Source organism: Protopterus annectens, chromosome 1.part2 (assembly GCF_019279795.1).
Source record: "Protopterus annectens isolate FY-2018-M chromosome 1.part2, PAN1.0, whole genome shotgun sequence".
NCBI lineage: Eukaryota > Metazoa > Chordata > Ceratodontiformes > Protopteridae > Protopterus > Protopterus annectens.
Window position 1 is genome coordinate 906,277,235 of NC_056727.1, and position 19,165 is coordinate 906,296,399.

A 19,165-nucleotide genomic window follows, 5' to 3' on the forward strand; every position below is an offset into this window, starting at 1 on the left:
GTACAATAATCAGAGATTGCTATAATTCTATTAGCATTTATTATGTCGTAATAGAGTTTAAAATTCGGGAGACCCAAACCACCAATCTTTTTGATTAATAATTTTTTGATAGCTAATACGGATCAATTTGAGTTCCCAAAGAAGTTTAGAAAGATTTACATTTAAGGTTTGGAAATATTTTTAAGTGTTATTATATTAGTTGTGTTAAACTGAAACAGTAATCTAGGTAGTATATCCATTTTGGTAATAGCCACCTTTGACAATAGAGGGAATTTTAATTTGTTCTATCTGAGGATATCCTGTTCAGTCGTTATCCAAAGTTTGTTACGTTAATCTGGTAAAACTTTTTTGGGTTATGACAAAAAAATATATCCAAATATTTCAAAGTGTCATTTAACTTAATTCTAGATTCTAGAAAGTAATTAATTAAGTTATAGTGTGGGTTTAAAGGAAAAAAATGATAATTTATTCATGTTAAGTTTATAGTTAGGAAATTTTGAAAATGTTTCAATAGAATGCTGAATTTTGGGTAGATCACTATTAGGTAAAGTAAATTAAAATTTTAAGTCATTGGCAGAGACCGTTAGTGTAAGCTTTATGTTATTTATTGTACGAAGATAGTGAAAATTTCTTTGAACTATAAGAAGGAAGAACGGTTCTAGTTAGATATTAAATAAATATGGGGATAATGGGCAACCTTGTCTTGTTCCATTAATAATTTTTATTGGAGGAGAAGCAGTTTTGTTAATATGTAAAGTTGTGTGTGCATTTGCATAAAGAATTTTAACTGAGTTAATAAAAGTTTGCAGTAGACCAAAATGCGGCATTATTAAAAAAAGAAAATCTTGGTTGAGTCTATCAAATGCTTTGGAAACATCAAGAGCAAATGTAAATATTGAATTATTATTTTGAGTAGATAGAGAAATCAGGGTGTCCAGAGTTAATGTAGGTTTGTTTATCATGAAGAAAACCTGATTGATTAGATGAAATTATATTTGGTAGTAACGGTCTCAATCTGTTTAACAATAATGAGGAAAATATTTTAATGTCTAAGGTTATAATGGAAATCGGTCTATAATTTGATGATTCTTTAGTGTCAGTATTTTCCTTTGGAATAAAGATTGTTTTAAAATTATTAAAATAGAGGTGCATTATACAATTTTCTTTAAGATAATTAAATAGACGCAATAGGATTCTTGGAATTTTGTGACTAAACGTTTTTATAAAACAATGCTGTGTATCCATCAGGTTCAGGGTCTTTGCCTGCCTGAAGATTATGTATAGTATTTCTTGTAAGGTAAAAGGAGCTGTAAGAAGATCCTGTTGACTTTGGTAAAGTTTTGGAAAAACTATCTGGTTTAGAAATAGATATTTTTCTTGAGAAGTACATGATAAGTTTTGCTCTCCATATGTTTGAGAATACACTTGTTCAAAAATCTGAATAATATCAGTATTTGAGTTGTAAGTCTTATTTTGATATATGATTTTGGTTATTAATGGAGAAGCTTTGTTGATATTAATAATTCTTGCTATTATGTTTGATGGAATTTGTGTCCATTCAGAATATCCAGCCACTATTTTAATTTCCTTGAATGATACTTGCTTTGTATAAAGTAGGTAAAGTTCTTTTTGAAGATATTTTTTGTATAGTAGAGCTATGATTTTTATGAAGTTCCTCTTCAAGATCATTGATTTTTCCCTTTAATGTTACTTCCTTTGATCTATACATTTTTTATAATAATTTGCTTTATTGATAAAGACGCCCCTAATTTCGGCCTTAGCAGCAGCCCATTGTATATCAAAAGGAGTATGAGAACAAGAAGGGATGTTTGTAAGCTTATGAAGTACCTCATTAATTGCCTTAATAGTATCATCTTTCTGGAGTAATGAGGGTTTAAGACTCGAGTTATAACCTTTCTCAGTGGTATTTATTGTGCTGAGCCAATTAAAGGTGTGTGTAATTCTAAAATGGTCTGAAAAAAATGTGATTTGATATAGTAGTTAGTGTTAGAGCTCAAAAGTATTCCTGAGATTAAGAAGAAGTCCAACCTTACCCACGTTTTATAGAAAGTGAATTTCTCCAATACTTCTCTTCAACTTTCAGAAGAGAAATGGTCTGTGATGTCTCCACACTGAGCCAGTAATCAAGGAGCCTGAATCCTCACCACTGACACTGTAGAGGGATGTTCACTTGGAATACAATTGGATACAGTTAGTATTTCCAGATGCAGACGTGTCTGCGTCAAGCACAGTTTCCGTTAAGAACACACAGGGAACGCAGTCAGCCTGGGGTCTGGATTTCTGACTGTCTCCCTCCAGGTCCCCAATAAAACTCCCTACTGGCACAGCTTCAGAATCACCATGTAGCTAAAACACCTGATATTCATAAGGGTCATTTGCATATATCTCATGTGCTTCTGGTTTGGGAGATCACTCGGTGGAAGTTCGAGCTTTGCCAGAGTTTTCATTTAGTTTTTCGGATTGTTTTTTCTGTGTGACCTTCTCATTCTTTGTTTTATTTTGTTGGTTGGGATATTTTGCAGTCACCCTAATGGTAATGGACATCAGATGAGTATAACAGCTCTGTGTTTCTTATGCTTAGTCAAACACTTTGTTTGTGCTGTGCTGATTGGGTTAGATAAGGCCAAAATATGCATAGCCATCGCTAGTGGGGTTTGGCTTTATTGGCCTGGAGTTGTTCATTAAAATGACTCAACTATAAATAAGTTATGGGCACTCAGAATTGCCATATAGCTGAAACACCTGATGTTCATAAAGGTCATTTGCATATATCCCATGTGCCTCTGATTCAGGAGGTTTGGGAGGTCACTCAGTGGAAGTTCTGGCTTTGCTGGAGTTTTCATTTAGTTTTTCTGATTGTTTTTTCTCTGTGACCTTCTCATTCTTTGTTTTATTCTGTCAGTTAGGATGCTTTGCAGTCACCGTAATGGTAATGGACACCAGCTGGGTATAACAGCCCTGTGTTTCTTATCCTTAGTCAAACACTTTGCTTGTGCTACTCTGATGAGGTCAAACAGGGCCAAAATATGCATATCCACAGCTAGTGGGGTTTGGCTTTATTGGCTTGAAGTTGTCCATTGAAATGACTTAAAAATAAATAAGTCATGGGCACTCAGAATTGCCATATAGCTGCAACACCTTATGTTCATAAGGGTCATTTGCATATATCTCATGTTCCTCTGATTCAGGAGGTTTGTGAGGTGAGTCAGTGGAAGCTCTAGCTTTGCTGGAGTTTTCATTTAGTTTTTCTGAAAAATAACACAGATTGAAAGTTTCAAACAGTTAGAGAAAATCAGTATTTAGCTAGTCACACTATATATTCCTGATTGACTAAAAGAATTACTGTTCCTACTTACTGGATAGAGCAAGGCAAGTTGGGTGATTGGTCCTTGTTGTAAGATCCAAGACAGAATACAAAATACTGCTGAGACTTCAGTCTCCTCTAATATTAACACATTATTTCTGTACAGAATGACATCATATACATATGGTCATCTGTCTCTGTTTCCCACCCTATCCCCCATCATTAGAACCTACCAGTGTTTAGCACCTATTTGCTACAATACACACAGATAGACATTTGCTCAGATGTGGTACAGCTGCTGGAAGTCATAAAATCATAAAACCATTTCACTCTTCCTACAGGAACTGCAACCTATTCTCTAGCACAGACATTGTGTCTCTGGCTCCATTCAGAGCTGTGGGATAATATTTTTTATGGCCTAACCCATAAAGTAATTTAATTTTAAGAATATTTTGCAAAGTCAGGTGGATTATGATTAACCTATTCACTTCCAGTATATGCTGTTACAATGTATGCATTTAAACAGTTACAGTAATTTATGTACATCTCTTTTCCTTTCAACAGGGCACACTGTTGATATGTGTGTACACAAGCAAACCTCACAAGTACATTTTCAGCACAAGCATCTGCACAAATCAAGTTTGATATACAAGTGACATATGATTATTGAAAAAATGCCAGCTAGCTGTGCTGGCATATATTACAAATCCACTGCCCTGTTTCTCCTGGAATGGCTGGCAGTACCTCCTATTTTCACAGGATCAAATAAGTTAAAATCTATTTTAAGTCAGAAATTACTCTTTAAGGATGTATATTGTATGATTTATTTCTACTACTCCTATTAGACATAGGATCACCAAATGCATTACAATCTCCTCCTAAAATATAATAATAGGGACATACCTCTCAACTATCCAGATCTTCGCAAAATGTCCAGATTTTTGCCTCATATTTTTGGTCTGCTCCTCATAAAAGTTGTGGATTACTGGATTTTTGTGGCACATCAGTGAGGACTAAATTCACTAAATAATGACATACACTTGAGTTTTAGACTTAACATTCTTTAGAAAATGCACAAGGCCTTTTACTCTAGCAACTTTCTGAGATTTTTAAGAGAAATATTTAAAATTTGTCCCTATTTTTAGGGCTTTGTCCCCCCATTATTTTTGACTTTGTCCAGATTTTTTGTGCTAAGAGGTTGAGAGCTATGGTTAGGGAGCTGGTGTAGAATGTTATAAATTGACATTATAAACTCATGTTGCTTAGTACAGGGTGCATATAAGTTCAGTAATAGTACAGGTTTATCGAGAAATTAGTTATTTAAGTCTAATACCATCTATTGTCTATACTGTAATATATTATCCTTTAAAGATTTTTTGAGAATAATTGTAACCCCAGGGCTATTTGATTTAGTGCTTGATTCAACTGTAGTCCCTATCCATTTTTTAACCAGCTCGAGTCCATTGACCCAATATTATGTGCGTCTCTTGAACAAAAAATTGTCAGCCTTTGATTTAAATGATAAGTGAAAAAATAAACTTAGTTTCTGTTTAATTTGTATACCTTTCTCATTCCATAAATCAGATGTCCACATTAACATGCCCATAAAAGTTGTACCAATGGATGGGGAAAGAGTGTTTTAAGAGACTGTAAGAACCATTTTTATCGCATAAGTTTAAATATAAGAAAAATAACACATTGTACTCTGCTCTTCTTGCTACCAACCTGTGCCTAACCACACACCAAAAGAGTCATGAAGAGAATAAACTAACAGTGTATAAAAAAAAACATATAAATGAATAGCATTATATTCTTGCATCCATATGTGTTCTTCATTTTCCAACATATTTACCCTGAAATTCAATATAAAAAACATTTTAAGTAGATTGAAAATAGCCTGACTAACCCAGAAACTCTGCAAAAACAAGTCACATAAGCCCCCTTATAAAGAGTTAACTTGTAATATGTAGAAAAAGCAGCAGGGATACTTCTCGAACAAGTATTTAAATTTGAACAGGTTGACTATAAACAAATGCACAAATCATTTTAGTAGAACAGATAACATTTAACCTGTTGGTCTCCATTTCTTTGTTTGAATGATAAAATCAGTAACAGTATATTATAAATGATAAAGACATATGCAGTTTTAAAGCATGAACCAGCTTTAATGCTTTCATTTTTATAGAAAATAGCTCAGAGACATGAGAATACTGGACAGGTACTACAATATAATAAGATGGCAGGAAGTGTATTGCATGACAAGTATGTCTAGGACCCAAGAGATCTTCTCACCATTAATAATGATTATGTCAACACAGACAAAACTCCAATACAAAGCACATATGCAATTATACCCGTAATTTGTCACAAAGGTGCAGTTATTTAGTTGACCAGTCTTGGAAATCAATGTTTATAATATATCCACTCATATTCAGTATGTGGTAATCAGTGCTGATAATAGACAGACTTCCTTGAAGACCAACATAATGCTAATGATCACATTGAAAAAATAGCTCTGGTACATGACAGCACTTTCACAGGGACCCCCTATAAATAATAGCAGAGTGTGCACTGTAGAAATGCTGATATATATAAACAGAGCCCTGGCAACCAACACAGTCAATTAAAGTGTAAAAACAGTACAGATAATATCAAAATACAAAACACATTACATATATTATTTTGTCCCAAACTTACATTTGTTTGGTTTCCACCATTACCATTATGTCTGTTAATATTTGCTTTGTGGTCTTCTTATAATGATTCAACTGACAAACTTCATCCAGGTATCTTGATGAAAGCATTTATAAAGGCTTGTTTTGCATCTTTAAGTGACTCCACAGAGTATTTATTTCCCTTCTCCTGGAATACCAAAGTATAGGGGTATCTCATCTGAAACGTGATCCCCCTTACAAGTAAAAATGCACAAAATGGTGGCAGTTTATGTCGATCCTATTTGATTTGGTATGGCAAATCCTGGCCGAAAGTAATTTTGTTCCCGTTCCATGTTAGTGCTTTTTTTTCAATTTGGCAGCCATTAAGATTTTAAAGCCATCTTGGTAATTTAAGACTCTCATGTATACCTGTCTCAGTTTATCTTGTGATAGTGGTGTACCTAGTGCATGATGTGTTCTCTTAATACTGATCTAGTTGGATTTAGCCTGGTTTTCTAGGATGCAGCCAATAATTTGGTGTAAAGTTTCGGTTAGTTTTGGCTGTTCATATTTTTTTTCTGGTATTCTTCATACCAAAATGTTGTTTCGTCTGCTTCTTTCATCTAGGTCTAGGATTTTTTCTTGCAGTTCCTGAATGGTTTTAGTATTAAATTGTGATGTTTCTAAAATCTGATTGGTTTCTATTTCGTTTTCTATTGTTTTAGCTTCTGTTTTTCCTAATCTGTCCACTATATGGTTCATTGTGTTACCAAAAGTTTGCAGTTGGTCTGATAGTTGCTGAATCATTAATTATAATGGTTGTAGTGTCATTTTGAAGTCTTTCAATTCCAGGAAATGTTCTGCTTTTGGTTTACATATGCTCTTTTGGCCTTCTGGTTGTCTGGTACTTCTCAGTCATTTGGAAATAATTTTCTTTTCTGGAGTGGATGTAGCTGAGAATTTAGATTTAGATATTTGTAAGTCCATGGTATTAGTTCCATTTTCCATCCTAATAGTCCCCTTGGTAATGTATGGCTCCTCGATTTTGCGGACAGTTGCATCGGAGTTTCATTTGGGAACTCATCCGCACCTTGGAGGTAAGCCACAACATGGTTATCTGTTTGTTGTTTTCTTTTTGTTTAAGAATTTATGAGGCCTTCTGGTTAGTGAGTGGTTTAGCTAACCTTTAAAGTCATTTTGGAGCTTAGTTGACCATCTTTGTGCTGATTTAATTGTCATGTCCCTGCCATTTTTGTCTGAGCAGTGCTGATACAGTGTTCATAGGATGGCCACCATCTTACCTCTTCAACTCTTAAACTTCTTTATATAGTATTTCTGGTATTTTGAAAATGCAGAAACCCACCAGCCATTTCAGAAATTGCATAATTTTGTGCCTGGTGTATGGGGGACAAAATTTTCCTTTTCACACTGTTCCTTTCCTAATTTAATGAGGGATTGGAAGTATGCCTCAGCGGAACTGCTAGTTAATATTATAATCACAGGATTTAGAAAGGGCAGAGAAGGTAGGAATGCCAGTCTGAAATATGCCTTTTTAGAGATACACATATGTGCACACCCACCCTTCCATAAACACCAAGCTGGAGTGATGAGCTTGGTACCTCACAAAAACAGCAGTTATACTTTAAATGTAATTTAAAAAAATTAAACCTGTACAAGTTAGATTATTGCCAGTGGACATGCTCATGAAGTACTTAAAGTTTTCTGTTTTATAAATAAGTTTTATATGTAGCCTTCGAGTTTTTCATCACTCCCTCGAATGGAATGTTACAGGATGTCAGCTTATTTGAGCTGTAACTTCTTTAACCAGAATAATGGTTTCTAGATCTCCTGCATGATTTAGAATCCATCTGTTCTTATTCTGCTTTGGATACAGACTCTGTTAAGGCATTAGGCTTATCCATATATATGGAAAGTTCTCCATTTTCCTACTAATCCCATTTATAGAAGAACTGTTTGATGGGGTTTCATTTCTCTTACAACATATATGAAATAAAACATGTATTGTACTATGCAGCAACCTTCTAGACTCTGTACGCTTTAACTGGAAGACTGATTTTTGAAGCACTAGTGGTCGTGTACTGACTCAAGAAACTGGACATCATAGGAAACACAATTTCTGATTCATCCAGGATATTTTACTTACTGTATTACTCTGGATATATCCTTCAGTAAATGATTTTTTAACTACCTAGCTGTATGAATGAACAATAGGACAGATTTATTGACAGTCATTCATACAAGCATTGGAGTTGAAATCAATGCCGATAATTTTCAAAAGCTAAATAATTCATGCAGGCCTTATACAGCTTAAATTGGACATGAGTTAATAAAGCAGTACTAGATATGTAATGTGGGTAGAATAAAAGACTTAAGAAGTTTCTAATGACACACTTTTTTATGTTTATTTCTAGAGGTAAGAGAAGTTTGTTTGCATCATCTTGAAATGTGATGCTTTTATATTGTACCTAGTTTGAGATGTTCCAAGCCATTTTCATGTGTTATTGCTGATTGACTGACACTGTGCTGGTGTGTATTCTAACGTAATCTGCTTTGAATCTGTTTTACAGCTATTTTGTTTATGGAGGTTTGCTTGGAGCTATTTTCAGTTTGCTGTCTCCTCCCTACCACATCTGCAAAGATAATGAATCTCTTGCCTAAGGAACTACTCCAGGATCAAGGCTGACGAATAGGGCCTTGCAAACGGCATCAGCATAATACTATGGCTTTATATGCTCTAAGTACTCTAATTACAATGAGTAGTAGCAACGGGAAGAATAGCAGCACACCACGGACAGGGAGACCAGTGCTGCCTGTGCCAGATAGACGAACCTCATACTGCGGCACGTTAATTGGCGGAGGGTTACACAGTCCAGGATGCATTAGTCCATCTCTGTCCAGCACTTCATTTCTTTATCCTAGCACTATAGAGAAAGATTATCTGAAGAGTTCTAGGGAAGGAATGGATACCTTAAACATAAGCAGAGTTTCTCGACTGAGAAGATTCAGCAGCCCAAACAGGTTGGGTGCTGAGAAAGAGGAGGGACCTCCATCAAGTCCCCGTGGGGAAAGACATTCAGTTTGCAGTGAATTTAAAGGAAGAATACCCTTGCCTGACTGGGAGAACAAGGGATGGTACACTACAGAGCTAGAGAGGAGGTTAGGATTTTCTGAAGTGAAAAGGTTGGGTCAGAACACACAGATACCCCGGGAGTTGCAAAATGTTGAAGTGAATAAAAAAGTGAATCTTTTTGAAGCTCATATCTCTGACCTCAGAAATCAAGTGCAGAACTCTGAAATACCTAGGAGTCCCAGGCTGGGACGGAGATCCCCTCTTCCTTTTGATCCATCACAGAGTTTACAGATGCCCAGAAATGAAAAAAATGATTCAGGACTTGAAAAAATCTCAGACCTGACAAATCAGGTGCAAGGTTATGAACTACACACAAGTCTGTGGCTTGGTAGGAAGTCACCAGTTCCTGTAGAGATGTACAAGGACTTACAAAACACCAAGATTGGGAGAAGGTTGTCATGTTGTGAAATGGAAACCTCTGACTTCAGAAAGCAGCTGCAGGATTCTGAGAAGCCTAGAAGCCCAAAGCTTGACAGGAAATTGCTTGCTCCATTTGAAAAATGTAAAGAGTTACAAAACACTGCAGGCATTAAGAGGTCACCAACATCTGAGGAAGCAATCTCAAGCCAAAGAAATCTGTTGTTGAGCTTAGAAATACCTAGGAGTCCAAAGCTTATCAGGAAGCCAGGTATTCCTTTTGAACTGTATTGTGAAGGTGAGCAGGGATCGGGTATTGATAAACAGCTGAATCCCCAGATATGTGCAGAACTGCACAATGGCAAAAGGGATAGACTTCAAGATACAGATTTCAGTCAAGAGACATTTGGAGTAAAGAGTGCAAGATTATACTGCAGCCCAGTTACAGAGCAGTCCTCCTGGGAGAAGAGAGAGGATGAGAGCTTCTGCACTATCTCCTCCATTGGCTTTGACACCTGCAACACTAAATCAACATGCACAGGTTTAGATGAGAGTAAGAAGCCAAGCTCTCTGGACTGTCTCAGGCATGTTGTGAAGAATGCAGTAACAGGAGGGACAAAGATTGCTTGCACAGAACATTTACATTTACAGCAGGGTGCGCAAGGTTTGGAGCCACTGCAGAGTTTGCCATCTCCACCAGGTGGTGGTACCACCATCCCTAGTGTAATAGTCACTGACCATGGTGCAGCAGCCCCAGAGGTGGAAGAGGAGGAGGATTTGGCTTTTCGCAATCCTTCGCTGAGAAAACTTTCCTCTTCTTCTGCCTCCTCGGCTGGTTTTTCCTCATCTTGGGACGAATCTGAGGAGGACCTCTACAGTGATACAGACCGACCTTCTGAGCAGCAATCTTCTTTTCTCCAGACCGAGAACAACCAGGGCAAACCACGAGTGGTAAGTTGTCACTCTTCTTTTTGATGTTGTACTGAATAACTTTAAAGGTCACATGGGGCAATATTAAATGCTTGAAAAACAGCAGCACCTGTCTCTCTTAATTTTACTGTAAAATCAGGTATCTGGTTTAAGTCTGGGATTGCTTTAAGCTCCATTCAGGTGTCAGACAGTTCTTATGTGCTGCTGGATATGAATCAATAACATTTCAGGCTGCTTTCACTTGCAGTTGTTGCTGGGGTTGTCATGGAGGTTAGTTGTACTGGTAAAATGCTGATGAATTGATTTCTGCTGTCTAGCATGTGCTTTACAAAAATGTTATCAAGGGTCATCTCTCTCATTTGAGGGTAAATTTACTATCTAATGAGATAATTTGATTGTGCTTTATAAACAGGAGGCAGGAGTAGAGTTTGAAAATTTATAGAAAGTAGAACATTTTAAGTGCTCTGAAGCCTATAACTGAATAAGGTTTCAGTATTAACTTTCCCAGTGTGCATGTGAAAGGGTGTTTTGCTGACATATTGAGAAATTTCCTTTGTTGCATGTTGGGTATAAAACATTCTTTGACAAAACAGGGTACTGATAATATTAAAGGACATTCTCTTTGTTGTTGCTTTTGATGTTACAGACGTGGTTAAAATGTGTTTGTTAAAGGCTCAATTACATTGTGTGAAGAAAGATAATTCGAAGGTGTACAGTGAGCAGAAGGGGTTTGGTGGCTGTTTGCAATATGTTTAGTGCTACCTTACCGAGGGTAGAAGCTGCCTTACTTGATCCTTTTGTTTTATCTGAGCATTTTTATACTGCTTTGGTTGCATCTAAAAGTGTCACTTCTAGCTTGTTTATCAGTAAATAAAAAGTATGTGGTAGAGAGTTGGCATTAGACTTTGACTTGTTTCTGCACTGCAAACGTTTTGTCATGCAGTGCCTGCATTTTTTTGAGAGCATTCAGACTGATTTGCAGGTGTCTGTAAAATGAGGCATCTGTTATGAGGTAGTGTACAGTTAGCTGTGTATTACAATGTTGGAAGATGGTAGTCGGTATAACCGAAGCTGTGACGTTGAATGTAAAATGAAATCTGTGTTACTAACTTTAAATGTTTAGTTATTACTGTATGTAACAGAATTTCAGCATACTGTGTCTACGGCCCTGTATGAGGAAGCGAGAAAGAAAAGTAAGTGTGCTGATATATTGCATAAAGTGTGGTTTTGTACTGTCAGTGTGATACTTTATTTTCAGATGTCAAATGATAGAAGTCTGAGAAATGACAACCAGCACATTCAAGTGGCATTTTTTTTGGTTTGGTTGAAAAACAGAATTGCTACGGCAGAGTCTATTTTCATCAAATTAAACACCAATTCCTATAACATGGGTGATTTGTAATCGGTTTGCTTCATTATTATTAGTTTATTATTTTTATGATCCCACTTCACAAACATAAGTAGTGAGATGTTTGATGACTGACATTGAAAGCAGTTTTATTTTACAAAGTGATTATGACATCTATTTCTGCTACATTTGCCTGTGGAAGCTGCTGCATTCATGAGTAGGTCTGTGCAAACCTCGGGAGTCTCACGTATCAAAAAATTGCAGGTAGAATTTCTAAAGGAGTACACTTTTTTGTGAATCATGCAACAGCTGTACCTCTCCTAAGACGTTTTCGTTCAGCTTCTCTTCAAGTCCCGTACTCCATGTGTCAAAGAATACACTTAATGTTTTAGCAGATAGCACTGTGCAGAGACTTTCTCTCTCTCTCCAGCACAGTCACACAAACCCACAACTGCGTGACTATACTTGCACACATTTATCCTTTTAAATTAAAAAGAGCAAACCTGTACATGAGGTATGACACCTACTTTAGTGATCTACCAGTAGTCTGGTCTGTTACCAGTATTGGTTCTAGTGTCCGTTGCCTTCCAGCAATCACTGTTTTTCTGTCCCTTTGATTGTTGATGTAGTTGCTAGCAGTTCATGGTTGGATAACATTGTTAATCCTCCCTTACCCACCTGCAGTTCAGCTGACTAGTTGATCTCTGTGGTACTTGTATGCTGGTGCTAAGATCAGAAAGTATACATAGAGTGATTACACTCAGAAATTTGCCAGACTTATTATTTTTGGTGTCAGATTAAAATTACATGTACACTGCAAATGGAACTGCTTTGCCTCAATACTGCTTCATTTCAGACTTTGCCTTAAAACAGCAAATCGTAACAATATGTGTGTGTGTGTGTGTGTGTGTGTGTGTGTGTGTAACTTCAGTACTGCTGCTTATTGTCCTACATGAGCCTTAATGAACCTTATCCTGTGCGTGCAGATTGTGTTACCATGCTGTGTATATAATGAATTTTCTTATATAAGTAGTTGGGAGAAACTGTCAGATATGCAAGCTTTCATATACATTGGTTTCCATGTAACATGCACACTTGGCAGTTGTACTAGTCAGAATAGAATAAATACTATATTTCATGTTGTTGGAAAATACGAAAAAGCATAATCAGTTAGTGAATATACATATGCTACCCTGTTCATATTCTTTCTGCTCATTTTTGTTTGTAACATAGGTCAGTGAACCAATTATGTATGAATATATATAATTTTATCCAACCATGCAGTTTGTAGAATTACTCTGTTCTCTGAACTTTCCTGCAGTAAATCGCTGTACTACTTGTGTAACTGGGAAGAAGGATGTAAGTCTCAGCTTTTGTGTTAAAGCGTGCTTCAAATTTTTGTCCCATAATACAAAACAGTTTAAAACTGCAGAGTGCCTCACTCTTCTGTGTACTGTGTTCCTTTTAATTGCTTCCTGGTACACAGTATAGCTCAGGATTCCTAGAGGATAGAGGGAATGCCCAATGTAGTTTGGTGTAGTACCTGTCTTCTGCATACTGTTGCAAATATTTGTAAACTCTTGTTACTCATTCTGTGTATCTCCACTGTCCGTGTCATCCATTTAGCTTTCCATTGTAATGATGGTATTCCACATTGTTGCTTTTTAGTAGCAGATGAACAAATTTTGTACAATTCTGTCCTAAAGTTTGATGGTTCAGCTACCTAGATTGCAGCTGATTATGTCACGAGAGTTTGAGCAGTGCCTCCTGAATATGTGTTTCAGTTTCTTACAGTATTGGACACAGCTGCTTAATGTGGCCTAGTTGTATGTTTTTAACCACAGTTTCTCCCTCATTGTGCCCATTTCATCCTCTTATTATATTTTGTTACTATGTTAGGTACTCTGAATATCTCTTTTGTATTCAATTAAATAAACAGCTTCAAAAATGAGAATGAAACCCTGTGTGTGTGAGCTCTTCTGTTTTTACTGTGTAGCCTTTTTCCATGTTTGTTTTTGTCCACAACTTCTAGTTATGTTACCATTTTACAGAGGTAAGTTATCATTTTTTTCAAGTGCTTTATCCCAGTGTTTTCTTCCTCTGTTACATACCTGTGTAATTAGTTTCCTGTATGAAAATGTTTCCCTGTCTCTGTCTTTCCTTGTGAATAAATCTGTTTATGAGAAAGAAAGCTTAGGATGATGCATATTCTTTCAAATGCCCATATTGAAGAAGCTTTTAATAAAAATTTCTCATCTGTTATGCTTTATGTCCAGTTTTGCTAGTATTGTGTTGTACACACCTATTTTAATATTGGATTATATAAAATTCCAGTAATTCAACAACACCCCCCTTTTTCTATTTATTGAGTATATGTGTGTCCATTCACAAGTCTTTTCAGATTTCATGTTGTCTCATGGGTCACATTGTCTGTACAGCTAGCTTAAACATTCTTCGGTCTGCTAGTATAACTCCATTTTTGGCTCTACTCTTCTGTCATACTCCGCTATTCTTATTCACAGTCACCCCACTTTCTGGTTGTAATTTCTTAAGGCTAATTCTTAATTTATTTCTGTTCTATAGGAACGCATGCACTTTTTTACACCCCCACCAGATACTTTCATTACCTGTATCCAGATGTCAAATTCTTTCTGCAGGGCATTATGTGAACAATCTTGGGCCATTTGATCCTGCCCTGAAAGCCATATTGACCCATCCATTCCCCTAATAGTGAGAGTAACGTGATAGTAGGTAAGTTATGCAGTCTGTCAAAGTCGCCTACCCGTAGACTTTCTATAAACTCAGTGATTGCATGATCGGGCGAGGAGGTGGGTGATCACGTGATCGGGGAGGAGGTGTGCATGCTCCCATGCATAGTTCCTATTTCACAACTCAGCAGGGAAATTCCTTCTTCAGTGAACATGAGCCAGCACAGCCATTACCCACAGGCAATACACTCAGCCTACAGGAGGTTTCACCAGTGCTGTGGACTTAGCAGCTTTGTCCTGCCGAGGGTGAGTTGGCATCAGCCACTTAAGCTTATCCCCCCCACCATCTGGCCACTCAGATCTCAGTGCCGTTAACTGAACATGCATTACTTGGCCTGTAGTCAAGTCCTCATCCCTCTGCACCATTTTTTAACTCAACAAGTAACATTTTATGTACTGAAACTAGAACTGTCTGCAGAAACTGCAGTAGTTTCCAAAGAAGCATCATCCATGTAAGTTTCAGCTACAGACTGCCATTTATAAAGATTATTTTTTTTGTGTGTAATTTTCTTGTATATGCTCTTTCTATTTGTAGTTGTTTTACATGTGGGTTTGAATTATGATGCTTCCCTGTAAAAGGTAAATTTGTTTTGAATTTTTCTAGTAAGATTGTTTTATTTATTTTATATCTGACTATTACTCCAAAGAAACACATTGATCACCACAGTGATCCCAGCTAATGTCACTGCACTTGGCAGAGTCAGTTCTTTCTGTGGTCACCTGAAGTATCACTGACCAGTTTTAGAGAGTAGGATCTATAACACCTGCTTGAGTGATGTGTGCTCCTGTATAATTTACTCACTGTCAGCTGCTGGGTGAAGCGAGTTCACCTGCTGCTGGAAGTTTGTTTGTGCCATTGAACCTAAGATGGGGGAAGTCTAGGAATAAATGTAGTCAGTAATCTGGCCTTCGTCCAACATGTCAGGGTGCTAAGGAAATCTTCTGTGTTGCCCAACTTGCAAGCAAGGGGATGATGTATAGATCCAGGGAAGTGATTCTGCCACTATATTCAGCCCTCATCAGACCTGTCATTCATCATAATGCCCCCTTTGGTATGCACCTCACCAGACACATGTAGCAAAAGGAACGTCCATAAAGATTCATTACAAAAAAATACAGGGCATAAACACAATGTCCTTTGAAGATCACCTCAAAGCCCTGTCTCTGTACTCAGTCTCCTACAGACTACCGAGCAGTGATTTATGCTTGGCATACAAGGTATCCCTGGTCTCTGCTGTGGTGAACACTTTGCACGTCTGCAAATCAAGCAGCATGAAAACTACTAAGTCTGATGACTTACATTTTGCTTGCAACATAAATAAGACATGTTGGAGAGACAGATTTGTATCTCAGAATTCTCATTCTCTGGAATAGCTATTGTTCCTCATTCACATGAAACAGAGTCCCTCCCTAACCCTAACCAGCTGTGGGTGCTGACTTGTTTAAACATGGGCTAAACTCTTGGCTAGGCTTATAAGGGGCTCAAGGCCAATAGCCTAGTAACCTCCTATGATTAAACTTAATGTGAACCATTGGATGGTAAATCAAGAATTCACCCCTTGTCTAGTGTCTATGTCTCTGATGAACAGAGGCCATCAGTAAATCATGTCATAACCAGCAATCACCCCTATAGAAAGGGTGTATATTAAATCAGCGAATGCTTAAAAAAGCAAACACTGATTTATAGACTCCATGTAAGCGAAAGCTTACATTCCCGAACACTCGGAACAGCAATTTTTTTCCCAGGGAAAAAAAGTCACTGTTCCACAAAATAAATAAATAAATACAAACTTCAAAACATTATATAAAGTGGGGGACTTCACCCCCCCCCTACTTAAATATACCAACTCTGAGATCGCACTACAGTGAGGAAAATGACAAAGTAACGGAGGCAGCCAAGCGATTTCTTTCCCAGGGAAAGAAATCGCTTATATGCCATTTCACTATTTTGCTGTTTCGTGCTTTCAAGTTTGTTCAAGATGAATTTGGATTGCATCTTTGATTATGTAATAGGAACCCTATAGAAATGTCTAAACCATATAACTTGTGGACACATTAGGCTTATAAAGGCCCTAGTGATCATTAGCCTAGCATACACCTATGAAGCTATATGAATTTGTCTGAGGGATGTGTTTCTTCCAAGTGTATTGACTTCCCCATATTACACATCTGTAGTGGATTCTTCCATCAGTGTAAAAGCCGAGTAAGTAATGCTACATTGATGCTAATAGAAATCTGTCAGTACATGCAGCGATTATTATATTCTTTCGTCTTGTCAGTTCAGCTGTCCTTCTCTTCTGCAGTGTAACAACACTGTTGTGTTGTTTTCAACATTGCAGAACATGTCTGTGCTATTTTGGGAAGTGTGCATCGATGTTTTTATGCATATGCATTATGTAGCTTCCAGTGTCATTAGCATACAGACTACATGCTGCATCATTCGGTTGTACATCTGATGTAGCAGTTTTGATTGTGTAGGTAGTTCACAAGAAATAGTAAGTATGCTGAGTGTCATTATTACTGTCCAGCACTTCTGTGTATTCAGCATTAGTTAGTCAATAAAGCTCTGCAGTTCTAAAGAAATTCAACCTGCATGGCCCATATTAGGGATCGACTCATTTCCTTTTCGGAATGGTTTTATGCATTGCAGTCATGTTCATGTCTTTTCATTGCCAGCCAGACAGAGACATCTGGTAGTTGAGCAGGTGTTGTAGATCAATGCAATGACAGTATCTCAAGGGGACCTAAACAAAGCAATATCATGCAGTGCCCAAGCAGATGTCTACATTCCGCATTTTATTGGCAACATTAATAGATCATTTTTAATCTAAATTGCATGATTTGTAGTTAACTCGCATAGCCTTTTGCAAATATTAAGTATTTTGTATTCATCCAGATCATACGAGGTACACCAAGTTTGCAGTATCTAGGTCTGTGAATACACAATTATGACATTCTTCCCTTGCATCAAGTATTGCATAGTCATTTAATTGTACTTGTTGTATTTCTGCCTCCCTTAGTGAGTGTGGTATGTTAAACTTCAGTTCAGTCTTATAAACAAGAGACTAGCAGGTGCAGCTGATATACATGTGAGGTGATGGGGAGTAGCAGAAAGAGAAGGCAATGGAACTATGTCACAACAATGAAAGGATATCACATTTATAGCATTTGCATTCATATTTTACTGTCAAAAGCATAACTTAGTGACAGGCACCTGCTAACAGGTGATTGCTGATGAAACGAAGTCACATCAGGTCTGTTCACTTGGACCATATGGAAATAAAGATATTAACATTTGTTTATATCAATGGTTATGGCTTTTATTTTGCATATTGTTATAGCAATTATTTTAATAACTCCCATACTGTGTTGCATACATGGGACTTGGGTGCAGGATTACAGATGTGTGTAGAACTTGCACTCTGACATGCACATAAACAGATGGGTTATAACACAAATGAATATACTAAACTTTGGTAATCACAACATCATAGAAGTATGATCTGTTAATATTATTAGCATTAATATTTCACTGTCAGAAGCATAATCTTGTAGTATCAGTTAAATGTGGGTGGGTGAAATCAGATCTTTATTTGGGATACATGGAAATGAATATATTAAAATATGTGTATAATGATTGTTAATAGAGAGTTATGTTTGGGTAGCTGATCATAACCTTATTTCGTGTTCAAGACATGGGTGCTAAGAAATTCACCTGGAGAGTGAAGCTTGAGAGACGAATCTTGGCATCCTTGTTAAGAACACATAATAAGGGGGTATGACTTGTGAGATGTTCATAATTCTTTGTAGTGTATGAAGCTTGTTCTACTTAGTCAAGGAGGAAACAATCTCTCGGTGTTTTCCTAGCTTTCAAAACCTTTACACACTTAGTGAGCTCTGTCGGATAGGTAGGTAATGTAGTTCAGTACATTGGCACTTACCTCCATGTCTCTGAAATGTCTAGATTTTCACAGGACGTCCAGATTATTGCTTCTTATTTTCATGAGCCAGTAAAACTTGAAGCCTCTAAATAATAACATACATTTGAGTTTGAGCATTCGCATTTTTCAGATTATGCAGGCGAACACACATCCAGTTATTATAGCAACACTTCATTTTTTTTTTCTTTTTACAGAAAGTTAGGGACATGTTAAGGGTATGGACAGCAGGCAGAAACAAATGTTTTTGTCTGCCACTGTCATTTGCTAGTCAGTATAGGCAGATCTTACTTTCTAGCATGTGACCTGACCTTATCAATGTTTGCATGGGGTGCTTGACATTTGTTAAGGTCGGGTGGGGTGCTATCCTGGCACTTAAGTGATTTGTCTTTCTCCAAATATCAGAGCATAATTAGCATGCTCTATGTAGTACAGTTTTTTTATATTTGCATAACGGTTATCAGCACCATTACTGAATTGTGGTAGGTGGGGCTTTGGTTCAGTCTTATGAGGAGATGATTAAAATGCACGCTTTATCATGAACATGCACAGACTGGCAGCAGGAAAGAGCATATAAATTGTTATGTAGTACCACAGGTAGAGATATGAGAGTGTTTGTATTATTAACTTTAGTATTACACTGTCAAAAGCATAATCTTGGGGGTATCCGGTACCAGATACCTGAAATAGCTAA

At 37.0% G+C, this 19,165-nt stretch overlaps 1 protein-coding gene across 1 annotated transcript in view; it reads left to right on the top strand.

Moving 5' to 3' along the window:
* Positions 1 to 19,165, top strand: part of ITPKB (inositol-trisphosphate 3-kinase B) — a 1,126,253-nt gene that overhangs the window by 138,360 nt on the left and 968,728 nt on the right. Inside the window, exon 2 of the mRNA XM_044059604.1 lies at positions 8,568 to 10,438. Within this exon, the coding sequence (XP_043915539.1) occupies positions 8,720 to 10,438 (1,719 nt within the window). The 5' untranslated portion in view covers positions 8,568 to 8,719. The remainder of the gene's footprint in view (positions 1 to 8,567; positions 10,439 to 19,165) is intronic.